Genomic DNA, 25,749 nt, shown 5'->3' with positions numbered 1-25,749 from the left:
GGGACCACACCCCCAGATGTGGTGCAGAGTTACCTCTTTATATGCGACCATGAGCCGTGGTCTCCAACAATGACAGCGCGCACCAAAAACAGGTGTCACCTTAATACTTTCCCAGGAAAGCCAATTACCCCTGGATGATTATGATTAATAATTCTCTAAGCCCTAATCGCGCTGACACCGGTACCCGGAGCTTACCCCAGGGGGCACTTTATAAGGGCGGCCCCGCGGAGGTGAGCGTGGCCACTTCTCCTCAGGGTGACAGCAACGGCTGAGAGGTGGCGGGAGCCCCAATTCAGAGGCGATCCTCCCGCGCTCCGAAAACACCCCTGAGTAAGAGCCAAGGGCACCTCACGAACCGCAACCATGAACGGGACAGAAGGCCAAGACTTCTACGTGCCCATGTCCAACAAGACCGGGGTGGTGCGAAGCCCCTTCGAGTACCCCCAGTACTACCTGGCTGAGCCCTGGAAGTTCTCGGCACTGGCTGCCTACATGTTCATGCTGATCCTGCTGGGCTTCCCCGTCAACTTCCTCACGCTGTACGTCACCATCCAGCACAAGAAGCTCCGGACACCTCTAAACTACATCCTCCTGAACCTGGCGGTCGCCGACCTCTTCATGGTCTTTGGAGGCTTCACGACCACCATGTACACTTCGATGAATGGGTACTTTGTCTTTGGAGTAACAGGGTGCTACATTGAAGGCTTCTTTGCAACTCTGGGCGGTGAGTTTTCCAAATATTCAAAAAACTTCTGCCAGGAATTGCCCCAGATTTTAGGAGGGGGAGGGAAGATGCCCAGATGATTTTGGAAAACCGTGGTAGCTGGAAGGTCCTTGGTGTGCTGTGGCTGTGGGCTGAGGCAGTGTCGGTGTTCCAGGGTGGGAGGTGAAGAAAGTGACAAATGACACCTTCTTTTTTTTTTTTTTTTGGCCTTATTTTGGTAGCCACCTGCTCAGTATCCTGAGAGCAGCAGCGCAGCGATGAAAAGCAACCAGCAGCAGATTTTGCGGTTGTTGGGTTTGCACATCTTTCTGGCTGGCTTTCTGACTGGAGAGATGACAAATTTGTTCCTCCTGTTCCATGGTGGGGCTGTCATTGGCTCTGACATGGTGCGTGGTGGCACAGGCTCTGCTCCCTGTGCCTGCCAGGCTTTGACCGAAACAGATGTTAAATAAAAGTCGTGTGTCTAAAAATGCCCTCCTGCGCTCAGCCCAGCCCTCGGCCACAGGCTACTGTTTCACTGGTTGGGTCCTGGTGGCACAAGTTCCCGGGGAAGCTGTGGGTGGCAAGGAGCAATCCTGGGATGAGGGGCACTTGCTGTATCCCGGAGTGGGACCGTGGGCTTGCAGGCGCCGGTGCTGCTTGGGATGAGCGATAGGATCCCGGCGTGGATCTCAGAACACAGCAGCAAAGTGGTTCCTGTGGAGCAGCGTGCAGGAGGAGCAGTGCAGCGTCGAGGTGTCTTCTCATGCCTTCCTACTGCGTCTGCACTTGGCCTGTGTTCAGTTCTCTTCCCAAACCCTGGCCAGAGATTTACCTGTGGCCAGGGGTCCTCCTCGGGAACAACAGTCTGAGGAGGCCTCGTGCTGGCATCAGTGTGTTTTTCTCCTCCTGTTGCTCAAGGTCCCTGTGTCCCCATCCCTCTCTCTCCCTGGTGCAGGTGAAATTGCTCTCTGGTCACTGGTGGTGCTGGCCGTCGAGCGATACGTAGTGGTCTGCAAGCCCATGAGCAACTTCCGCTTCGGGGAGAACCACGCCATCATGGGCGTTGCCTTCTCCTGGATCATGGCCTTGGCGTGTGCGGCTCCCCCGCTCTTTGGCTGGTCCAGGTAGGGAGGGCTGTGCCCGGTGCCTGGGACCACGGGAGCCCAGCTGGCGGCAACTAAGCCGTGGCTTCCGTCTAGTGTCCTCTGCTGGCCGCTGACCACCCTGGCTCCCCTTGCAGGTACATCCCCGAGGGCATGCAGTGCTCATGCGGGATCGACTATTACACTCTGAAGCCAGAGATCAACAACGAATCTTTTGTCATCTACATGTTTGTGGTTCACTTCATGATCCCGCTGACGGTCATTTTCTTCTGCTACGGGAACCTGGTTTGCACTGTCAAGGAGGTGGGTACCTGCTGGTGGCGATGGGCTGGGGGCCACCCCATGCTGGGGAGAGGCCCACGCCAGTCTCCAGGTGACAGGCTGACCCTCCGGGAAGGGGAATCAGCAAACCCCAGCTGCTCAGCTCAGCTCCCCCAAGCCCCGACCCCGTGTCCCGTGCTGGCGCAGCCCTCCTCAGCTCCGTCACTTCTGTCCCCCTCTGCCCGCAGGCTGCTGCCCAGCAGCAAGAGTCCGCCACCACCCAGAAGGCAGAGAAAGAAGTGACCCGCATGGTCATCATCATGGTCATCGCCTTCCTGATCTGCTGGGTCCCCTACGCCAGCGTCGCTTTCTACATCTTCACCAACCAGGGGTCGGACTTCGGGCCCATCTTCATGACCATCCCGGCTTTCTTTGCCAAGAGTTCTGCCATCTACAACCCCGTGATTTACATCGTAATGAACAAACAGGTAACTGGCCAGAGGCCGGGCAAGCTCCGTGTTTGTGTTTCACTTTATAACAGCTTGCAGAGAGTTACAGCACCTCGAGGTACCGGTGGGCTGGGAGGGGGGTTCTGTCCAGGTGATATTGATCCAGCAATGCAAGAGGGCGACTGCAGCTCATCCTTGGCATTGCATAAATCCCATAAATGTGAGCCCATCCCATCCGAAATGATCCAGGTGCTGGGTTGGTGGAGGAGCTGGGGCTGTGTCTGGGCTAGCGGCAGGCGAGGGTGAGCAGGGTGGGCAGCGGGCAGGGTGTTTCCAAGCTGCTCTGCCGGGCTGGGAGGCATCCCCGCAGCCGGAGCCGCCCTGGCCTCCCCTGCCTCACCCCGTCCATCCCTCTCTTCCAGTTCCGTAACTGCATGATCACAACCCTCTGCTGCGGCAAGAACCCGCTGGGTGACGAGGACACATCTGCTGGCAAGACAGAGACCTCCTCCGTCTCCACCAGCCAGGTCTCTCCCGCGTAGGCCCCGCTGCAGTGGCCGGTCCTCGGGGCACCCCTGGCCGCCCCCCGGAGCCGGGACCTGGCCCCGCTGCCGCCCGCCCCCCCGCCGCACCACGGCCCCGCGGGGCGGGCTCCTCTCCTGGCACTAGGAACCCTGGGAACAAGGCTGTAAATGTGTACACATGTTTTGTAATTAAAATGCAAAGGCTTAGCTCCTCCACTGGCGTAAATCCGTGCTTTTCTGTCGAGTTGCTGAGAGCTGGCGCCCCCCCCGCCCCGAGGGCAGACCCCTGGGCCTGACCCCCCGCCATGGCGGAGCTGCCATGGGGAGCCACCCTCGCCTCCCTGCTCCCCCTCGGCCCTGCCGCTCTCCGGCCGCCCGGGGCTTTGGCTGCTGCGAGGCGTCCCCAGCCCTGCCCAGTGCTCCCAGCTCCAGTCCTGCCCCGGGAGCCACCGTGACCCCTCCGGGAGGGACAGGACGAGGTACCGCTGCCCACAGTCCCCGCCGTGCCGCAGAGGCGATGGCTGCCGATCCCCCATGGCAAGCGGGCGGCCCGGAGGGGGCCTGGTGGCACGGCGTGGCACAGCTCGGGGAGCAGCGTGCACCCCAGCGCTCGCCACCTCGGCAGCCCCCCTTGGCGCTCCCCCACAGGAAGCACCCCCTCCCCACAGAACCCCTGCTCCTCCTTGGGCATCGCTGGGCCACCGGCGGCCCCCAGGGCCGTGCCCCCAGGCACGCTCCTCCCGGTCCCCCCGCACCTCCCCGTTTCAGCTGCAACCAGTCTGGCATCAGCCCGGGTAGGAGGTTTTGGCCAGCTCTTGTGCTTTTGAGGACGGACGGGCGCGTCGCTCCGCTTCCCCCCGCGCTGCAGCAGGCACGACACGGGAGCATATGGCTCAGAGACGTCGACATATGTTTTCAGCACTACAAGATGGCATATTGCAATTGTAGCACTGTTCTTCATTTTTATTTTTAGCTCAGTTACACAAATAAGATGTTTTTCTCGCTGTTCAGTGTTATCAACATTTGAAACTATTTTTGTACATTATTATCCTCTCTGATTTCTAATCCTATGCAGCTTTGCAAGGTCTAATAGGGAACATATAGAACCCATGCAAGTTAAACCTTTAATAAAGAGCAATTTGCAAGTACAATTCTCTCATTATTTTTTTTTTATCGATACTTCTGCATATTCAGTGAAATCTGAAGATTAGAGGCTTATGAATAATTCAGTGTTTAGGCTGATGTCTGATTCATGTACTTCAAATCTGGGAGCTGGTTTTGGAGGGAAGAGGAGGCAGGATTTGGTGTTTGTTTGCTGTCCGTGAGGCTGTGCTCCACGGGAGCCGAGCCATGCTTGGCTTTCCCGCCTGCGCCAGACCGGCCCCGGCACGTGCCGGTGGTGTCCTGGCCCCGAGCCTGTGGACTGTCCCCCCGCCGCGATGGCTGCTGCTGGCGCGATGGGGGCAAGCGAGGTTTGGGACGCCCCTTCCAGCCCAGGCAGGTGCCAGACGCATCACGGAGCTGCCAGAGAGGTGATGGCCGGGTCCAGGAGGAGGAGATGGCTGGAAGAGATGCAGCCATGCCTGCTGTGGTGCCGGCCCCTGCAGCGTCCCCACTGGCGCCTTCGCAGGGAGTTCGTAAATGGACTGGAAATGGAGCAGGGGATGGGCTGGTGGTGCTGGTCTGGGGGGAGCCGGGCACCGGCTGCCTCCCCCAGCTTCTCCTCCAGACCTGGCTCCTGCTGACACCCCGGTGCCCCCCCAGGATCCGTCCCCAAGCCCAGCAGGAGGGCGCAGACCTTGGGGAAGGTCTTTCTGGGCAGCGCTTTGCACGTGCGTTGACGCAGTGACACGTCTGTTGAGTCGGGCCGTCAACAACCATCACGTAATCCCGGCCCTTCCCCAGGCCTGCAGCTCCCCCACGGCTTTGACGGACGACGCGCACGAAAGCCCCGTGGCTCTTGTGTAAAGAGGAAGGGTCTGACGCGGCGCTGGGGAGTGGGGACATCCGTGCTGTCCCTGCCCCAAAGAGCAGCTGGGGAATTACTCGGGCTCCCCTGGCCAGCACAGGCAGAACATGAAATGGCACAAATATCCTTCCCCAGGGGAACAGCGAGGAAAGAGTCCACGGGAACACGGGAGGACTTGATTCTCAACACGGCCATGACACAGAAGTAGGGAACTTTGGGGGCCGCCTCAGGGACCCTGGATGGCCAAGGGCTCAGCTCACAGCTGGCCCATGGGACAATGCTGTCCTCAGCGTGGGGCGTTTGCTGAGCCAAGAGCCATCACGGAGGGGACACAGAGAGGCTACCAACGTGTGGGGCTGGCAGTGCTCCCCCCCGAGCACGGTGGGATTTGGCGGGCAGGGGCAAGTGAGTTCTGCTTTCTATCAAGTCAAGCTAAGGCAATGACAGGGATATCATCAAAACCTGGATCCTGCAGCACTAGAGTTATATTTATATATTTATTTTTTAATATGCTTATATATTTATATATGTTTATACACATATTTTATATTTATATATATTTATATATTTTTAATATATATATTTTTATATATATACACTTACATTTTTCAGTAACTGTTCCCACTGGCGAAACGACTGTTGTTCTGGTGCCTGCAGTAGGGGTTCACACACCGAAGTGAACCGAGTGTGAATGCAGGTGGGTGATTTAATCTCACGGTGCACCTTCTAACGAAGCAACACACTACACAGCCCTCCTGCCAGAAATCCAGGTCCCAGGCATCAGGCTGCCTCCCTGTCCGCCCCATGGCGATCCCACCACCCACCCAGCGGCCAGCGGGCACCTTCTCCCTGCGTGTTCAGGGCATCACCCAGCGCCCCGTCCATCCCTCGCCCCTCTCCAAACCCTCCGCTCTGACATGCCCCTTCTCCCTCCAGCCCCTCGCAGAGCCTTGGCAAAGGGCACTCGTTCTCCCAGCCACCTGCTCCCACCGGGGCAGAAACAGAGCAATTAGCAGCTGCTAACCAGCCCCTGCAGTCAGGGTGCTAATCAGATAAATTAGCTGGAGGTGAACTGAGGCTGCAAGCGAGGGTGGTGGGTGCTGCCTGGGCCTTTAGGGGGATGTGTGCTGCCATGGAGCCCCAGCTGGGTAAGGGGTTTGGTGGGTGCTGTGGGGTCCCGGCAGAGCTGTGGCTGCCGTGGGGCCAGGGCTCTGCTCGGGCTGGGGTGGCCGTGGTTCCTGTGAGGCTGCAGGGACGGGCAGGGTGGTGGCGGCTCAGCTTCTGGGGGGTTTGCACCCCCAGGGGTGTGAGTGCCTCAGGGCTGGGCTCGGGTCCCAAGCGGTGCCTCTCGCCTCTCCCAGCAGCCGAAGCTGCCGGCACAGCCCAGCTCCCACGTCCGCTGGCCAAGGGCTGGTGTCCCTCCCACCCTTCCACCCTCCGCATGGTCATCGAGGCGCTGCAGGCCCAGGACGAGAAGAAGGGCACCTCAGTGGTTGCCATCAAGCGGTTCATCTTGGCCAAGTACCCCACGGTGGACCCCATCCGCCTCAAGTACCTGCTGAAGCAGGCGCTGAGCAAGGGGCTGAGCCGCGGGGACCTGGTGCGGCCCCGCAACTCCTCCGCCGTGGGGGCCACCGGCCGCTTCAAGGTGAGCAGGGGCTACCGGCCCCAAAGTGGTGGGGCTGGGGGCCACAGTGCCGCCTGGTCCCACTGCCACCCTTCTTTTGCCCCCAGTTAGCCCCCAAGAAGCTGCAGCACAAGCAGCCACCAGGCCAGGAGAATCCCGATGGAGGACCAGCTCCGAAACCAGGACGGAAAGGTACCATCAAGCCCCCCCAGGTCCCCGCGGCAGGTGTGTGGCAGCGAGGGAAAGGGCTGGGGGTGCCATGAGCCACCTTGGGGCTGCCCTGGCCCCATGGAGAGGCCCCTGCTCGGGGTCATCCACCGCCCCCTCTCCCACAGGCGCTGTGAAGGAGAAGCCGACAGCGCAGAAGGCAAAGGAGAAGGTGACAGCAGGGAAGGAGAAACCAACAGTAGCCAAAGCAAAGGTGGCAGCAGCAAAGGAGAAACTGACAGCGGCGAAGGCGACAGCAGCAAAGGAGAAGGTGAAGGAGAAGAAGCAGAATAAGGTGACAGTGGTGAAGGAGAAGGCGACAGTGGTGAGGCAGAAGGTGAGGGCAAAGCCCGCAGATGTGAGCAGGGCCCCGGGGTGATGGTGGGTGGCTCGGGGCATGGCGGCAGCCTGAGGTGCTCTCTCCCTTCCAGGCCCGGCCGCCAGCAGCAGCAAAGCCCAGGAGCGATGGAGCGAAGCCCCCACAGGCTGCCAGCCGCCCCGGCCAAGGCCATTCACAGCCCCCCATGGCTCTGGCTGCTGAGGATGCAGGGGGAGGTGACAGCCTTGGGGGTGCTGGGGCAAAGGGGCCCCGAAAGGTCCCAGTGGGAAAGAGCAAGGGGAAGGCGCCCAAGGGGGAACAGCAAGATGCGCCCAAGGTGAAAGGGGGTCAAGGCAAGGCGAGGAAGCCCCGGGCAGCCCCAGGAGCCGGGCAGGGGGAGGCTGGGAAGCAGAAGGCAGCCCCCCCAGCAGCGGGCAGGAAGGCACCCTAGGGGACCCGGGTGGCCCCGCCCCCCATGGGAGCCCAGCCCTGCTTCCAGCCCTCGGGGCCTGGGCTGGTTTTAGTCCCCAAGACAGGTTTTAGCAAGAGGCAAGCACAGAGTTAATAATAAAGGTTTTTCACTCCCCAAGTGAAATGGTGTGACTGCTGCCCTGTCGTGGGTCTCTGCCCCTGCATTCCCGTCCCCCAGCCCTGGCCTCGTCCCCCATGGCATGGTGGTGAACTGGTGCTGCAGGCAGCTGCCTGCTGTCACGGAGAGGTGCCCTGTTGGTCCCCACGTGTCCCTAGCTCCTGGCTGGCCAGCAGTGCCGGACTTTGGGGGCTGTGTGTGTGTGGGCTGGTGATGAGCCCCAGTGATGGCTCTGGGACCCATGGGACACAGCACAGTGGCACCCCTGGGCACTGTGCAGCTTAGTCTTGACCAGTCCTGCTGGTGTGGGGCCATGGCACCCGCAGCATTAGTGTGGGGTAGGTGTCCAGCCCTCTGCCCTCCTGGCTGCCCTTGTGCTAATGCCTGGCTGAGCTGGGATTACAGCAGTGCAGGGGCAGCGGGTCTGGGGACGTGCTGTGGGCAAGGGTCCCCAGTGCCGGGGGCAGCTGCCTGTGCTCTAACCACAGAAAGAGGAAGACAGAAGTGTTCTAGGGCTCAGAAAACGAGTTTGGGGTGTTTGCTGTAGGCTGCAGTGTTGCTTGTGCTCCTGTTATCGGTCTGTGGCACAGTGCCCACCTCTAAACCTGTCTTGCGAGCTCCTGTGGGTCAACATGTGAACACTTTCATTTAATAGCTTCAAATGCCTGAATTTCTCTTGCTCTGCACAGAACAGAGCCCTTCTGAAGGTCAGACTGATAATGCAAAGGGTTACAGTCCTCCTGGGCAGGAGAAAATAAGTGGAAGTAAAACTCTCTTCCTAAAGAGGATTTTGCTAATCTTCAGCTGGCCTTGCCAATGCCCTCCAAGGCTCCTGGCCTTGCTTTGGGGCTTAAGCAAGAGATGAGCAAACTAACTTTGCTTTAAACTTCAGCCTTGGCCATGTTGATCCATCTTTAATGGAGCTGAAACTCGTGTCCCCCCAGGGACAGGGTGGGGGATACCACAGTAATAACTAAGCAGGGCTGCCCTGGCCCTTCGATGATGGTCAGCCTCAGCCACTGCTCTCTCCCGTGGAAATGTCCCATAACGGCACCGGGCAGGAGCCGTGGCCTCTCTCCAGGCACCCAGTGTGAAACGTGAGGCTCTCACTTTGCGAGAGGCCAAATCATTTAATGGCTGGATTTAGCTTTACTGAGAATCAACTTTCTAGCAGGGAAAGAAAATCCCTCGGGTGTCTGGAAAGAGCAGCTTTTGCCGGGGGAGGTGGAAGAGAGAGGATTTAGCAATGCCATGGTTATTAAGAACCATGGGCTGTGCGGGTGTCACAGCACTGAAGCCAAAAGCCTTGAGGGCTGGTGGCAGCGGTGGTGCAGAGCCAGGGCTGGAAGAAGACACTGTCCCATGGGCTGATGGCACCTGGCAGAGGTGCCTGGCTCTGGGCTTTGCTGTCATGTCACTGGTCCTTGTGTGGCCAGCATAGAGGCATGTGGTGTGTCCTCAAACAGCTCTTTTCCCTCCTGCAGCAGTGCCTGCTCTGGCAGGGGCCATGGTCATGGGTAGCAGGAGCGGTGCATGGCCGCAGCGTGCTCTGCAGCACAGAGGGGTGAAACCCCATCTCGTGTGGAAACAAGGTGGTTTTGAGCTGAGCTGCCGGCCCTGAGCATGGTGTGTCTCGTACATGCAAAGCTCACTGTGCGCCCCCGTGAGCCGCTGCCCTCCTCGTGCCTCTGGGCTGGGTGAGCGCGGTGGCCGTGGGAGGAGAGGTCCTTGGGCAGGGATAGCAGCCCGACCGCCTGGGTGGCCATGGGTGCCTTCCACCGTGTCGTGTGTCCTCTGGGCGCACAGGGGGAGGAACCTCACTAAGCAGGTTTCAGCACCTTGTTTTATTACAAAGATAGGCTTTTCCAAGAGTCTGCCACTTCCACTACACAGCAGGTAAGGGCACTACACCCACAACACGTGCCAAAGTTTAAAAACATGTTACAAAGGGCTCGGGGGTTCAAGGCAACACTACAAACCCTCAAGCTTCTGCTCCATTGAAGTTGTTCCTTTAAAATGGTTGTAGCAACCTTTTTTTTTTTTTTTTTTTTGCTTTGGAAAAAATTAAATAATAAAGCAATAGGCCCCAATACGTGGCCCAGACACATCACCTGGAGGCAAACTACACTACCGGCTCACCTGTATCCCTTCCTTGTAACAACATGGGGCTCTCGCTCCATGGCCCTTTCCCCACCTGCAGCCAAGCTCTACGTTCTCTGCTACCTTGGTCCTTCTCACCCTTGCCTTCCCTGTGCTGGGCCTGCCTATATCTCTGGCAGCTATTCACAGTTTCTAAAAGAAAAAAAAATTTTCAAGATTTGATTTTTTTTTTTTGTGAAATCACTTTCAAAATAAAATGTAGCCCAGCTACATTCTTAGTTTCTATTCTCAAGCCACATCCTCAGCAAAGACATTGAAACCTCCACAGTGTATGTACTTTTTCTGTAGTTCTGTTTTTTAAAAAAAAACCAAACACCTCTGTTCTTCCCCTTCCCTCCCCCTCCCCCCTTTAACATACTGGATAAAGTCTATCATTTGTTTTAAAATAGATATCTATATACACATACACGATTCTGATGTTCCAACTTCTGACAAATGTGGCATTACTGGAAACGATGGGATGGAGGCCACCTCTCCATGGCAGTGAGTCACCCAGGAGGAGTTCTGGTGGACCGAAGTCATCTAAAACCAGGTTGCATCCTTGCCAGCGGGATGAGTAGCGAAGGCTCACCTTGGACCCTGCCTGGAGTGAGGTAGTAACTTTTTTCTTTTTCTCTTTTTATTTTTCTTTTCTATTTGGCAGTTTGGAAACACGGTGGCTACGGCTGGGTTTAGCTTTCATGGGCAGAGTGTCTGCCTGCGTGTGAGTGCTGGCTTTGGGCACGTAGCCCTGCCTGCGGTCCAGCCTCTACAGAGGGGCCCGGGTGACGCTGGAGAAGACTAGAGCGGTCACAGCCCCCCTGGCTGCAGAGAGGACGAAGGTGCCAGTAGGAAGGAGAATGGGCCACCAAGCTGGGACGGGGCTCGCTCTGGCGTGGATGCCACAGGTTGGCAGTGAAGTTTCTAGGTCTGGGCAGCGAGTCCCTGCTTGCTGACCCCAGCGTGAGGGACACCTTCTACCTTTGTCTGCAGCTTGGGGTGCTGGAGCCGCTCTGCTGGGCTGCGGGAGCCTCATGCTGCCAGGGCCGTGGCGTCCAGCCCTTTGCCTTTACGGGCCAAAAAAGAGACTGGACACGCAGCAAAACTGCACTGTCCTGGTTGCTCTCAGGTGACAACTGTGGCGGGCTGGGTCCGACACAAGCAGAACAAGCTGCTTTGGGAAGACACCTCTGTCACACTGACCTTGTTTTTGGTGGTGGTAGCGGTGAGATGCTGGAGCGTGTGTGGCAGAGGGAGGGAGGATGCTACCCGGTGTTTGGCCCTGCACATGGCTCATGGTGCTCTGTTGGGGGGCTGTCAGCAGGACCCCACCCCTGCTGGCATCACTGGGGCCGTGCCGTGGGTGACCAGGGTGCAGGGAGACCGGGGTGCCAGGCAGACGTCCTGCCCCTCGTCCACTGCCTCTGGGCTCCTGTTCCTGGGCAGAAGCCATGCCTGTGGCAGCTGGCTCAAAGGTGGGCTGTGAGGGGGTGTTTGCCCACACACTGCAACTGCAGCTCACCCTGCTCGCAGAGCTGGGAACCTGGGGAGGGCGAGCAGCCCTCCCCACACCCTTCAACACCTTAACACGCTCCCTCTGGCTCCCTCAGGGGATAAAGTGCTCTCACCGTGCCTTAGCTGCTTGGGAAGCAACCGCCTTGTCTCAGCCCCCAGTTCCCCACGTTGCCCAAGTCTCAGATGGAGGAGTGGTTATGTTTACACGTACAGTACAAAAATTAAAAGGCACAAAAATACACAGAATGCAGCAGAGAGTGAACAGTTGATAGAGTCTCTGGTGTTGGAAAAACAAGGATGTCAGAAGGATGGTGTGGAAGGGAGCTCAGGCATTGCTCCGATGGCCTTTGCTGTCTCCACGAGTTACTCCCTGAGGCTACCCTTCTGCTTTGTGTCTATTCTTACAGCATCTGCAGCCCCCTCGCTCGTCCCGAGGAACCACAAACAGCGATGCGGGGAGCCACCAGGCGCTGATCAGAGGAAGTGGTGAACTGAGCCTGCCACAAGTGTCACGTCTCCATTCCTGACTGGCAACAGCAAATAAATTATGGGTGCCACAGCGCAGACCAGAGGGGTTTTGAGCTGCTCAGAAAGGTGTCTCGTGGCTTCTTGTTAGGAGAGGGAGGCCTTCAGCTGCGGGCCAGGCCCACCTCCACCACAAGGCTGGCTTGAGAATGACCCTGGCAGAGGCGATCCACGGCATATCCACGGCTGAAGGCGGGTTCCCAATGGCACTGCGCTGTGGAGAAAGTCACTCCCAGGGCTGCAGTCGGCCTAGGCTTCACTGCAGCACTCATAGATGTTGTCCTCCATGAGCGCAATCACTTGCTCAAACTTGTGCTGGAGCTGGGTGCGCTTCGTGGTGGGGTTGGCGTCCAGCGCGGCCACGATCTGCAGGAGACATGGGCGGTGGGTGACAAAGGTAGTGCTGGGTTGGGGTGCCCCTCTGCTGAGCCCCAATCCCAGCTGAACCTGAGCTGGGGGAGCCCACCCTGTGCTCACACGCCCTGGCATCCACCGAGTCCCTGGGCAGGGGGTGAGAGAGGAGGGGAATGCAACCAAAAACCAGCTCACGGTGCAGAGGTAGCCCATGGTGAGAGAGGGCAGGGGACAGGGCTGGGGGCAGCGGGTGGCAGGTTATTTTGGCTGTGGACTGGATCAGGTCTGCCCTCCTGAAAGCATCTCTGGGTCTACACACTGGGCAGCCCCGCTTTGGTCCTGCCCAGCCAAACGCTGCTAAAACCAGCCAGGAATAGCTGGCCTTCTCTTCCAAGTCGTGAGCCAAGGGAGAGGAGAGCAGGTGCATCTCTGTGTGCACATATTACATATGTTTGTGGGATTATGCAAAAAAATGATAATCCCTTTTCCGTGGGACTGGACGTGGGTGTCTGACTGCTCGGCTACAACACACCACTCGTTGTTCCCTCCGCAGGTATGCTGAGGCCTGAGCACAGCTCACTTACCTGGGAGCGGTATCTCTTGGCGTATTTGTATATCTCAGCCATGGCGACGTTGGTGTTGAATTCGTTCCGGTATTTCTTTATAAATACAGACAAGAAGGAAGGAATATTAACATGATGCAGCAAGCGTTAACTAGATTAAAAGGTGGGTTTTGCCTGGGTGTTGTTGTTACTGTTGCGTTGATGCAGCCAGGCTTTTGATTCCCTCCTTTCAGGAAGGTTTATTTGCTTACATCAGAAACGGTCTCAGCGTTTTTAAAGCCAGCCTGAAATGCCCATGCAATGCCCTGTTTACCCCTCGGTGCTCAAAGCCGGGGCAGCACAAGAGCTGGGCAGAGGAATATGAGGGAAGCACCCGCTCTGTGGCTGGGGCTGAAGCGCTGCCCCGCTGCGGGGAGATGGTTTGATTCCGAGGAAGTTGCAGTGCATCACTGGCAGGACTCGGATGCGGAGCGTGGCTGCCAGCTCCCGTAGCCGGTACCAGGGCCAGCATCCCACACCTGGGCCAGCTGCCGGGGACTTGGGGCCAGTGCTGGCAGAGGGAGCCCGGGGGCCAGCTGGCCAGGGGGGCTGTGGGACTGCAGAGAGCCTTTTCCAAACTTCCTGGCTCTTTGGCACTGAATTCCGCTTTCAGCTCCCAGTGGTGCCAGAGCTCATTAGGTTCAAGCTAACTCGTGGGTGTTTACTGCAGCTCCGGCAGTAATGGAAGATGCTTGGAATTAGGTCAGATCAAGTTTGTGCCTGGAAGTTTGAAGCAAAATATCCTTTCTTGTTTGCTCTTTCCAGCATGGAAGCAGCAGCTGATTGCAGGCTATCCGCATTCCCTGCCACCCCCGAGCCCTGCCATCAGCCAGAGCAGAGCAGCTCGGTGTTCCTCACCCCAGCAGGGCACCGAGCCCGTCCCTGGCAGGGGATGTACGCCAGCCAAGCCCCCCTCCGCCCCCAGCAGCCTGTTCCCTCCTTACCCGTGACTCCTCTGCGAGGTGGGCATTCATTTCCTGCTCGCTGAGTGGGGGCATGTCGTGGATCTGCTTGTAGTATCGCTGCACGATCTTCCGATACTCGGGGATCTCCTTGGCGTACAGTAGTTTATTGGTCGGGGAGTCCTAGAGCCAGGGCGAGACACCGACATCAGACACCGTGTTGTTCCTGGCAGAAAACTTCTAATGCTGTTTGTCTGACTGAAGCTCTAACCATCAGACACTGACTCCAGCTACAGCTGGGTTCAGGAACCAGCTATGTCTTTGGTCCTGGCTTTGTTCAGACATGAACGTGGCAGGACGGCACTGAGGCACAAAACAGCTAATGGCAGAGGCGCCTGCTCAGACACATCAAGGTGCTGTGGAGCCACCACACAGTCCCTCTGCTCTTCCTCCCAGCCTGAGCTGAACGCCTGTGAGCTACAATGCCAGGGACCAGGGTCTACGTCAATGTGTTTTAATTTGCAGGCTAAAAAGCATGCAGAGGGTCAAGGGGGGGTGGCTTGCTGCCAGGTGACGCTCTGCAGATGAGTGTGGCACAACGGTGTTAGATAAAGCACTTGCACTCCAGGGCTCTGCCTGTGGAAATTGGTAACAAGGGAAGAGCGTCTGCAGGCTTTCGCTTGGGTCTCTTGAGCAGCCAGCGTGATTTAAGCTGAAGAACAAAGCTCTCTTACAAGCTGAACTCTGTCAGTTGAAATGTTGCTCTTGGATTTTTCATGTAGCTTTGATTTATTTTGCATTGGCTAACCCAGCCTGCCTGGCCTATATTGAGTGCACGTAAAGTAATTAACAGAAAATTCTGAGTTCTCTTGATTAATGTCAGCTTAGTCAAAGCAGTCTTAACCCCCCAGCCATGCCCTCAGGTTGTATCAGCGAAGGCATAACCCTGCCTGCGCTCCTTGCAACCACCAGCATGAGTGATTTTAACCTGGAGGCACTCCTGCCCTGCTGATATCATTACCCCGGGAGTGAACCTGGCGGACTGGCCCTGGCGCTGCCTCCCAAAGGGACACAGCCCCGGCCTCAGGGACAGAGGGGAGTGAGATCAGCATGTCCCGCCGCCCCGGCACAGGAGTGGGGGGCCGGTCCCTGATGCTGTGGCAGGTGGAGAGGGGAGAGGGATCAGACGAGCGGTGGGGCTGCCGTGAAGGCAGCATCTTCAGCTGGATCGGGCAATAAATAAGGAAGCCCAGGGTAACTGCAATCTGCTGCCGCAATATGTAGTGTGGCTAATGCTGCGGGGGAAATGGGCACCAGGCTGCGGCACCAGATCCCACAGCAGTTTATTTTCAAACCCAATGACAAGGCATTGCAGGAATATAGCCAAGTTGCAAAGCCTGCTCACAACATATTTTTTTTTCCCCTTAGAAACAAAAAAGAAACCCATGCTGACTCTTTTTTGAGTTATTTTCTAATTTGTGTCTTTGTCCACTCTGTATTATGAAGGGATGGGCACTGGTTTATTAACTGCTTGTGCACTGTAGATGTACGGAGCCTGAGTCTGCTCACACAGCTGCAGTATCAGGAGCAACACGCGGAAACCAGGGGAAGAACCCAGCCTGGAAAACATTCAGCGATACACTGCCTGTATATGCGAGCTGATTTTTATGCTAAGGATTTATTCTTCCCACATTACTCAACAATTCCTTCACTTATGCTATTGTATTCCTGAAAAACGTTTCCATCTGCTGTCTGACTCCAGCTGACCCCTCTTCCCCTCACCCACAGCTTGACAAGGACAAATTGTAGGTGTTTCGTAATGCATGCAAAAAAAAGACCCAAAACCCAAACAAACAAAAAATCAAGCGCTCATTAGATCTTCCTCCAGCATTAACCTCTCCCAGCGAGGGCTTCCTGTTGCTCTGTGCCCAGCTCCCGCCCCGTGCTCCGTAGGGTCCCCTCCACGTCACACTCTGTGCTGCCGCCAGCCCCCGGGGCGAGGGGGGGACGATTTACAGCACTTCTTAATAAAACTTATTTATGTCGGGAAGTTTCAAATGTCATCACTGCTCAGCCAAGCCGGTGGGAGAGAGGAGCCATGCTCGCGGGCTGCCTCGCAGCTGCCAGCCCCGCAGGGTGGAGCGGGACAGGGGACCCGGCCCTGCAGCCCTGCGGTGCTCAGAGCAGGCTGAGCCCCCTCGGTGGGTGTGCTGAGCCCACCGGGCTCCCACTGCATGCCCGAAGTGGCCAGCGAGTGACGGAGACGTGCCACTGGAGAGGAGCACCACGTGCTCCACAGGCAGGGCTGTGGCACTGCCCACCAAGCACATCCCACATGCTGAGGGATGGTGTCAAGGGGTGGCCCTGGTGTGTCCCCACACCTCCCTGTGGCCAGGCGGAGGCTCTGCCCATGTCCCCAAAGGCTCTCCTCGCTGCCTGAGCTTCTCACAGCTCTCCCAGGTGAGAGGCTGTGCAGAAACCACTGGCAGCGGTGAGTAAAGCTTCACCTGAAGCTACATCCTCTTCCATCCTGCTGCTGGGCATTCACATTGTTCCCCAGCTGTTCTTATGGGACTGTTATGCCAATGATGTCCCCTAAACCAGCCCTGACTGACTGAGCTGGGCTCCCATGCTGAGTCTGCCTGTGCCCCACACAGAGCTGACACCCACCGTGCTCCTCTTGGTACAGTAATACCCCGCCTGAGCTAAAAACAGAGAATATTCATCTGCTCGCACCCCAGCACAGCCCTGCCAGGAAGCGTTCCAGACGCTGGGTGCTCTCCTGGGACCATGGGACAACTCCTGTGGCCACTGAGTATCATCAAGCACAAGCTAGCAGCCAGCTCCATCCTCTAAGCCTTTCAGGCCGGGACTTTGCCCTTTGTCCGTCCTGCGACTCTGTGTTCCCACTCCCTGGCTGCTGTTTGTGACAGAGGGGGTGCAAATTTAAAGCTCAAGCCTGAACAAAGTGGTGGGGAAAGGAAGGGGAGACCTCATCCTCAGAGACAGCCAACACTCATCGGCCTGAACCTGAGCTCCCAGCCAGCCCCGCTGCTGGGGGTCTGTACTGGGTGACCTCCAACAGTCCCTTCCCACCCGCGCGCCTGCCCCAGCAGCAGCGAGATGTCCTCTGGAAGGTACCTTGCCCAGCTGCAGGTCAGACAGGGAGCAGGCGTCAATGAAGGCCTGGGCGATCACAGAGAGACAGGCGTCGATGTGGTCCGTCTTGTCAATGTCGAAGACGAACTGGGGGTTCTTCAGGATGTTGACCCAAAACCTCAGAGGTAGGCTGCGGAGGAAAGGAGCCAGGAACACACACTGGGTGAATTTTTGTACTCCAGAGGGAGAGGGGAGGAAATGCAGGAGAGATAGTGATAGCAAGTGAATAGTAGAGAGGAATAAAATGAGGAGCTGGGTTCTGCTATTTAATCACACCCTGGCAGCGTAGGGCCCTCTGTCCAGCTTGAGGGACAGAGGCACATCTTCACCCTGAAGGGACACTTCTTCAGGCTGAAGCATGGACAGGAGATGTCACGTCAGCCTTGTCCAGGTGAGTGCATGCCCTGGCTCCTTCAGCAGCCCCCTGAGCCACCGTGGGCCAGCACAGGCACCAGTGGGTTTGCCAGCACAGGGCTGTGGAATCAAGCTTCCCCACTTGCTGATTTCTGCAGCAATGGTGTCAGCTCCTTTTCCTCCTTCCCCAACAGTAACCGTCATCTGGTTCTGATGGTAAGCCTGGCCCTGTGAAATGCATTTCATGTGTCTTTTTCCTGCTCTCTCATCATTTTCTCCTCCAGTTATCTCTCTGCTCATTTGGCCACAACACCATTTCAGTATATCGCTCGCCCTTCCATTGTCAGCAGCCAAGCAGTGAAAGCCGCTATAAGTCTTTGCTCTACTGGCAATTACAGGTAATGAAGGGTGGGCAAATCTGCAGCTCACTGGCTGTGTCTGCATGCCTGCTACCCCCGCCAAATTTGGTTTTAATTTTCACATGTTGGGCTGGAAACAGTTACTATTCCTGCAGCCTCAGAAGCACTGAGCCTCTCCTCCACGCTCTTGCTCTCCCTGGTTAAATCTTCTGGTTTCTCCCCTGCTCTGTTTCCCCCCTTCCCTTTGGCTCCCACACCTCATTCCTGCTGCTCATCGCGTCCCTCCGCACCGCCCCCAGCGGGTCCCTGGAGCACACTCCTGTCACCAGCTCCTGAGTCCTGAGAATGCCCCGGAGTCTCAGCTTGGTTACAGAGATAAGTTGGGAAAAGTGCCCCCAAGGGCTGAAAAGCCAGAAAGCAATTGAACAGGCGCCAAATGCGCAGGTTTTAAAATCTCTATGATGTTTTAAGACCTGACATGATTTTGGACTTGGTTTCAGATCTCCGGTGCTTGGAGCTAACACTATTGCTATCTCCTGTTGTCCCGTCCCGCTTCTGTTTCTCCTGTAGTTATTGGTATTCGTGCACCAGTTCCATCTGCCCTTTATCTGCCTACGCCTCCCCTTCCAGCTCGCCGTTCCCCTGGGCTCCGTGTTTGTTCGAAGCTCTCCAAGCCTGTGTTTGGCCTCGTCTTTTGCCGCCCCACCTCCCCCCGCCACCCCTCCTGTCTTCCAAGTTCGTCTTCTACTTTTAGCAACCTAATGATTAGCCCAGGACACCAAGGCCTTCCAGCTGCTGCTCCTGAGAGATGGAAGGAAAGAAAGAAGCAATTTCCTCTTCCAAACCTGTTGGTCTTCCAGATGTGCATAGTGTCAGGGTCTGTGATCCCTCTTTTTTCTGCTTGCTCCTCCAGGAAGTCAAAGAAATACTTCACGGCCACAGGTGGTTTATCATCTCGGATGCTGAGAATGGCTTTGAACAAGTCGTCCAGGAACTTCTGCAGCGTGCCCTGTGGGACAAGGCACACGGTGGGGACTGGGGACAGCAGCAGCACCCAAGCCCAGGAACACAGCGAGAGGGGCTGCAACTGCTGCGCACAAGGGGAAACCCTTTGCTGCCAGTTGGATAAGTCAGAAGAGGAAGAGGATGCCGAAGCAGGGAGGGAAAGGTTTGTTTGTGCATAGCGATATAATTAGCTTGCATTTGGGTTTAATTTCTTTTGGCATCAGAATTTTCTTTCTTACTGGTAGGATCTCACATCTGTGATTGTTCTGTAGAGCGAATACAAAGAAGACTAGAGACTGCTGGCCATTCTTGTGATCTCTGCTCCAGTGAGGCATCATGCTGGGATTAAAGATGGGCTTGGAGCCCAACTGCTGGAGCTGAGCACTGGCAGAGAGTGAGGAAGTTCAAATCTGAATTAAGACATTCCCCCCTGCTCCCAGAGCTGAGCATCTCCACCTCCCTTCCCAGCAGGACCTCTCGCTGGGGAGATGGGTTCTGGTCTAACTGTGCACCATGAGCCCCGCGGCAGTTGGCATCCCTTTGGTGTGCACAGACCCAAGGCAGCCCAGGGAGATGGTGTGGGGCTTCATGCAGCCACGCTGCTGCTCTGAGGAGGAGCTGGAAAGCTGGAGGGATCCCAGGGAGGCGGTGGTGCCTGGCAGCCTCGCTCCACGCACTCCAGCCGCCCAGGATGGGAGCCCCACCACCCCTTGAAGGCAGCTGGCCCCACCGTGCTCCTTCCCTCGAGCGGGCTTCTCCCTACAGACCACAGACCACCAACCACCCCACCTCCCCCTCCCTACCTTTGTGGAGAGCAGCCTGGTCAGGTAGATCTCTGGCAGGACCTTCTTCCTATGGCTCTGTCTGTGGGACTTCTTATGTTCAACTGATTCATCGGTTGGGAGAACCTGGGCCGATATAAAACACATGTTCAGAGCGCTCCTCTCTGGGAGTGTCACGCTGAATTTCCCATTAAGTATAGAATTTCAACTGCATATAAAATTCAATTAAAAAGTAGTTACTATGTTATAAATACACCCTTATATGGCTTTAAAGAAGCGATTCATAATACTGGGTTTCTCTGACACTGTTTCTCTAGTGCTGTTTATTGCCTCTCTCAAGCTAGACAAAGAAAATGAAACAATCCATCTCACTTTGCATGTTACTCTGCTCGCCCTCCTGCTCCCGGTGCTGTGCGCCTGCGGCTGCCGTTTAGGCTCCCAGAAGCAACACACAAGGCTTCTGCGGAAAGCAGCTTTTCATAGATTTGGAAAAAGCGCAAGAACGATCAGCCAATATTCCTACCCTGGCCTTTTTAAAAGCAAAAATAAATATTCCAGTGGTCAGATCAGTTAATTCCTGCTCTATAATGACCTAGCAAGCCATTTAAGTCCATCTTGGCATCGTTTCACACGTGCACATTCGGTTTCCCATCCCTTCTCCCTCCTTGCTCTACATGTCCACGTCCGTGCGTGCACTGGGTGTTTGTACTCTACTCAAGCATGGAAACTTTAGCAGAGAAAAAAATAATAATAAGCAGGCTGTAAAATATTGTTGTTGTCCATAACACTTTTTCTCATAACAGCTTTTAGCGATGTTTAGCACTTCGTACTCCCAGCGTGGCGCACGAGCAGGAACTAATAAATCTCCGGGCCCTGGGAGCAGGCGACGTGCCAGGCGCTCCCGGTGGGTGACTTGACCAAGGCTGTGTGGGTGCTCCCCCCGCACTCCCCCTCTCCGTGCCCGCTGACAGCCAGATCATGCACAACAATTACTTTCCCATACGGGTAATTTTTTATGATGTCCCATAGTACTAAAGCTTGTCTACAGATAACCTTTCTGTGCTTCAATGAGCCTCTCTGAAGAAAACTAACGAGCCCCGATCCAGCTTGTTCATCACATCTGACGTTCCAGCCCAGGGAGATGAATTAAGTTAATATCAGCAAGACTGAGAAGATTTTCTCCTCTTTCATCACATGCACTGAAAAAACAGTACCCAGAGCCTTCAGCGCAGGAGAGGAGGGATCGCTGCGCACCCAGACTGACTGGTCACCGCTTTGCTCCCAGTGCTTTCCAGGCTGCTGCCTTTTGGGGGGACGTCTCCCCACAAGCCAGAGGACAACCTGGCCCCCTGCCTGGCTGAGGGGTCACCACAGCCCAGGATCTGCCCCAGAGCGGCTGCTGCTGGGGGAGCGGAGCTGCTGCTGCGCCCCGTCCCCTTGCATGCTGGTGCCACGTCCTGGAGCGAGGGCCAAGTGCCCAGCAGCGTTCCCCTGGGGAGGCAGTGGAGAGAGCCACCCCCCGTTCCCCACCACGCAGCCAGAGCAGGGCACTTACCAGGTGGAAGTACTTCTCGGTGTCCAAATCCTTCACTGTGAAGAAGAGAGAGACACAGCATCTCAGCGGAGGACCCACACCGAAACCCGCCTCCGCAGACACCCTCCATGGCAGGAGGCGTTCGCTTTCCCCAAGCTGGGGAAAGCCCCGAGCTGGCATTCCCACCTCAAGGGACCTCAGCGTTTTAATTTGTTTTGGGGTTGTTTATTGCCTTCTGGGGCACGTGGTAAGTACTTGAGGACAACTTGAGGTCTCCCAAGGGGCACAGCCTGAAACCTAGAAATACGCTGGCAAGAAACTGAACATGTGTAATTGGGAGGGAAACGGCTTTTCCCAAGAGGTTTCAGATCCTTCCTTTTTTTCATGTTTTTAGCACAGATTGAATGCAAACCCCTAACGAGGATGTGAGACGGAAGGTGCCCTCTATCTTATGGGCTGGGAAAGCACTCAGCAAGCAGAGAGAGGAGAATACCGAATAACACATTTTTAAAGCAAAACCACAAGCATGACACTTGCATCTCCCACAGGGTGTATATCAGAAGTGCATACTTCCCAGACCTTCTTCACTTCTCCTGCAGAGGGAAAGGTTGGACACAAACCCCCACATTTGCAAGTGACACAGACAAGTCTTAAAGTTAGAAGGGGTGTGGAAGCCACCCACTCTCCAGGATCATTCCCAGACCCTTGGGACCTGTGACCTCTCCAGCGGCCACTGCAGCGTTGACCTGGGCAAATCTTCAGCCTGTTCACTGGCCCTGCTCACTGCCCACGCCCTGCAGAGCCCAGCTCCCCACTCCCCACACTCCTCTTCCCCAGCTCAGGGGCTGCCTGCGGTTCAGGCGATGCCAGCACACACAGCAGTCATTACACTGCTCGGTGTCTCCACTCTGCCTCTCTGTCTCACCATCGGTCCCACCTGGGAGGGTGGCACAGCCGCTGCCAGCGTGGCAGGACTCAGACCCGCAGTCCCCACAGGGAGCACGGGTGCCTGGCTCAGCCGTGGCGAGGGGGAACCCCATGGGAAGGGGGGGAGGTACATCTCCTGCAGCTCCACGGCTGTCTCTGCCCCACACACACACCACAGCGTGGGCGAAAGGGGTTTGCAGGGGTGCAGTGGAGACCCTGCAGGACCCCAGGGGCTTCCTGAGCGTGTCCTGGGCTAGCCAGCTCAGCTCTCCTCTCGCAGCAGTGGCAGTCCCAGACCACACTCAGTGTCCTCCCAGGCACAAAGCTGGCCCGACCGATGCCCAGCTCTGCCCAACGTGCCGCTACAACAGGGTGCTCTACGAGTGCTGGCAACACCAGAGTCAGCCCTGCGCTGGCTGACACCACACTCCAGCGCCCAGGGAGGGGGCTGGCAACCAGCTCTCCGCATCTCTGGCCAGAGACATCCCAATAAAAACACTGGTGTTTCTGCCCAGTCACCGCCAACAGGGGAAGAGAGGTGAGACTTTACCTCTGCTCAGCGTGGTGTCCTTCTTGTCCGACAAACTCATGGCCAGGGACGCACCCTCGGGGATCTGTGGAGGAAGGGAAGAGCAGACGTCAGTGACGAGAGCCCTAATGGTGCCTCCCATGGAACCGGGAAGGGCCCTGGGGAGATCCCAGGAGCTGGGGGACACTGATGCAATGGCTACCCTGCCCCAGCTCCCCGGCTTGGAAACCTGCAGTAACTACTGCCCTGCACGGAAAGGGTTTTTTAAATGCAAATGCAAAATAACGAGGTTCTCAAATCCGATGGGAATCAGGCAAATACACATATCCAAGGAACATTTGGATGTCGGCACCAGGTGACTGGAAGGGGAAGGAGTGTTACGCTGTGCGGATGCTGTTCTGCCTTTCCCTGGGAGGGCAGAGGGGACCCGGCTGCAGCCTGGAGCCAGTGCCACCTCTCTGAGCTGCGGCTCCGGCCCCTGGCGCAGCGGGGCACCGTGCCAGCAGTGGGGCTCTGTGGCATGGCTGCTACACAAATAATATTAATAGGTACTCAGCTCCATTTTTCATTTTCCATGCACTGTTACAGACCAGTGAGGATTATGCTCCCATGCATACCAGGGAGTATGCAAATCATATAAGAATTTCTAGTTTAATTTAATTTTAAAAGGAAAAATGGTCAAGAAAACAATTTGATTTGCCTCATTTCCCCACCCTTTTGGCTGCCGCTCCTCAATGGCATCCCGAGCCCCTGCTCTCAGGGCAGGCAGCGACAATTGTGCCAGTGATTTCAGCAGGAGCATAGATCAAGAGCAGAGTGATACTAATCAGCCAAGCTGGTGGCCGTTGGGAATAGGAGCTTTTTTTCCTCCTCTTTCTGTTGTCAGTAATAACTTGTTTTGCATGAAGAGTGTTTAATTAGTTTCAGTGTGTTGCAATATTAACGAGCTTCTCGCCAGGGCAGATGTCTATTCCCCGGAAGCTCTCACGGAGCTATGGCAACCTCCCTGCTCGTTCCTGATAATCCTGTTTTTGGAGGGGGGGCTGCGGCTCGCCCCTGAGGCCAGGCAGGCTCCGTGGAGGCAAAGCTCTCCTGCAGGGCGGTGGGTTTACCTTGTAATGTGCTAATGTGTTGAGTTTCTTCCTGCCGTCCTCCACCACCGAGGTGTCATCCAGGTCCCGGAGGATGTAGCTGTCGGTGCTGGTGGCGAACCACTCTGAGCACAGAGAAGGAGAAGTGAGGCACCGGCCCCAAGGAGGCACATGCAGCGGGGCCTGAGGCTCTGGGGACTGGCCATGCCGTGCAGGGGGCTGCGCAGCCCCACTGCCATGGCCACAGGGGCTCTGCAAAACCAGAGCAGAACCAGAGCAGGTCACCCCCTGGAGCGGGGCCTTCCAGACTAGAGCAGAGCTGGATGGAGCTGGGGGAGACGGGGAGGAGCATCTCCCCATTCCCCTCTCCCCGTCTCACCCTTGGGGCCGTGTGGGACCTGCCTCGTGGAGCACCAGGCGGGTGAGATGCTGCGTGGCCTGCACATGGCCACAGAGGGCTGGTGGCGGCTCCCCACAGGGCAGAGCTGGTCACGTATCTGTGAGCGGGGGACACGCCACCTGCACCAGCTGAGAGGAGCGGGTCCCATCACTGCTCTAGCCGAGGGTCTTCTTCTGGAGACTCCCTCTGGCACTGACCACATTGAACACAGAGCTCAGGGGGGTTTTAGAGGGTACCTGTTCTAGACTTAAGACTATAGGCTTTAAAGCGTGCAAGTCCAAGCATCCCTCTATGCCACCTGGGCTCTCCTCAAGCTTGTTTCCAGTTTTGTGCCCATTTATTTCTGCCCACCAGTATCTGGTCCCAGCACTCATTCCTGAAGACCATCCTCAGGAAAAGGCTGCCTTGATGCCTGCCCTCTGTCAGTGCTGCGTCACCCATTGCCCTCTGACCGACGCCAAGAGCTACCATGCAACACCAGGTGCTTCATCTGGATTTAAGGACTGGCTGGTCCCATGCCCCTGGTCCTTACCGAGGTCGACGTCTTCCACCCTTGGCCACTGGGAGTAGGGGACGTTCTTGCAGAAGGCCTCTAGAATCTTCTCCTTCACTTGGCTGAGCGTGTCTGTGTCCATGGCCCTGACACTCAGGGAGTCCATCCCGCAGCCTTGGAAGGAGACGTTGAGGTTCTGCAGGCAGAGGCTGAGTTAGGGGTGACCTGCCCAGTTCTGCCAGCTCCCGAGGAGGCACAGAGGCAGCTGCAGAGCTCTGGTGTGCTCTGGGCCCCGTGCTGCTGGAAATCAGGCTTAACAAATGCGGTCATCCAGGCTGCACCACTAGTGAGAGGTGCTGATTTATAGCCCCCGGAGGCTGAAGGCCCCGTTTGTTGACGGAGCCAGGGAGCGACACCACAAACTCCTCTCACGCTGCCTTGCTAATGGGCCTTAGCCCTGACGCGCAGGGACCACCTCGGGGGCGGGAGGAAAGGTCACCCCCCATAACCAGTCATGTCCTCAGCTTCTTGGCTCCCACCGGTGACTAATGGCACCGCCAAGGCTCATTGCTCAGCCTCTCCCTGACGCAATGGCCAGCCTCTCTGTTTAAACAAGATGTAACCGCATCACAGGCTGGGTCTGCGGCAGCCCTGGAGCCCACCACCAGCACCACCAGTAACCTGCTGGAGAGCGTGCCCAGCAGCAGGACAAGCAGCCGCAGGGGGCTGCCACAAACACCAGCGCAGACCTCAGGGATGCAGAGCTGCTGCTACCATCACAGCAGAAAGCTGGAGGGCAACCCGAGCGACTCTCCTCCCATAAAAAAAATCCTCTCCACCCAGGGGCTTCACTCTGGGACGGCCTCAGCTCTGCCTCTGCTGGTGTCCTCTGCTCCTTGGTGTGCCCGAACCAGAGGGCAACGCTGCACCTTCATTTGCAACCCTGATGCCACAAAGTCATAGAATTTCTTGGGTTAGAAAGGACCTTTAAGACCATCGAGTCCAAATATCCACCTAACACTGCCCAAACCACCACTGACCCATGTCCCTCAGCACCATGTCTGCTCGGCTTTTAAATACCTCCAGGGATGGCGATGCTACCGTTGCTGTGGGCAGCCTTTTCCAATGTTTGATAACCCTTTTGGTAAAGGAATTTTTCCTAATATCCATCCTAAACCTCCCCTGGCACAATTTGAGGCCATTTCCTCTTGTCCTATCACCTGTTCCTTGAGAGAAGAGCCTGACTCCCCTCTCACCATCTCAGGGCCTGGCTGGCCAGCCCGGGGTGGAGAGCTGTGGATGCCAGGGCATTGCTTGTGCACAGG

General features: G+C 56.7%; 3 protein-coding genes across 3 annotated transcripts in view; 2 read left to right on the top strand and 1 right to left on the bottom strand.

The window, feature by feature from the left end:
• The first annotated feature begins 363 nt into the window (after positions 1 to 363).
• On the top strand, positions 364 to 3,211 carry RHO (rhodopsin). Its single transcript, XM_074151361.1, has 6 exons — positions 364 to 724; positions 1,662 to 1,830; positions 1,947 to 2,112; positions 2,319 to 2,558; positions 2,942 to 3,057; positions 3,154 to 3,211. Exons 1-6 carry the CDS (start codon positions 364 to 366, stop codon positions 3,209 to 3,211), a joined length of 1,110 nt encoding a protein of 369 aa, XP_074007462.1.
• Positions 3,212 to 6,144: 2,933 nt separating this feature from the next.
• Positions 6,145 to 7,616, top strand: H1-8 (H1.8 linker histone). Its single transcript, XM_074152614.1, has 5 exons — positions 6,145 to 6,160; positions 6,377 to 6,660; positions 6,747 to 6,893; positions 7,019 to 7,060; positions 7,254 to 7,616. The coding sequence occupies exons 1-5, from the start codon at positions 6,145 to 6,147 to the stop codon at positions 7,614 to 7,616; spliced, it is 852 nt and encodes a 283-aa protein (XP_074008715.1).
• Positions 7,617 to 10,552: 2,936 nt separating this feature from the next.
• PLXND1 (plexin D1) overlaps positions 10,553 to 25,749 on the bottom strand; it is a 79,920-nt gene continuing 64,723 nt past the window's right edge. The window contains exons 27-36 of the mRNA XM_074152870.1: positions 24,464 to 24,620; positions 23,553 to 23,656; positions 22,462 to 22,525; positions 21,006 to 21,040; positions 19,472 to 19,576; positions 18,509 to 18,672; positions 16,933 to 17,080; positions 13,834 to 13,974; positions 12,872 to 12,946; positions 10,553 to 12,299 (exon numbers count right to left, since the gene is read on the bottom strand). Of these exons, the coding sequence (XP_074008971.1) occupies positions 12,183 to 12,299; positions 12,872 to 12,946; positions 13,834 to 13,974; positions 16,933 to 17,080; positions 18,509 to 18,672; positions 19,472 to 19,576; positions 21,006 to 21,040; positions 22,462 to 22,525; positions 23,553 to 23,656; positions 24,464 to 24,620 (1,110 nt within the window). The 3' untranslated portion in view covers positions 10,553 to 12,182. The remainder of the gene's footprint in view (positions 12,300 to 12,871; positions 12,947 to 13,833; positions 13,975 to 16,932; positions 17,081 to 18,508; positions 18,673 to 19,471; positions 19,577 to 21,005; positions 21,041 to 22,461; positions 22,526 to 23,552; positions 23,657 to 24,463; positions 24,621 to 25,749) is intronic.

This window comes from Numenius arquata, chromosome 8, assembly GCF_964106895.1.
Source record: "Numenius arquata chromosome 8, bNumArq3.hap1.1, whole genome shotgun sequence".
Lineage (NCBI taxonomy): Eukaryota > Metazoa > Chordata > Aves > Charadriiformes > Scolopacidae > Numenius > Numenius arquata.
The sequence above is the reverse complement of the archived record's forward strand: the minus strand, read 5'-3'. Positions and strand labels throughout refer to the sequence as shown.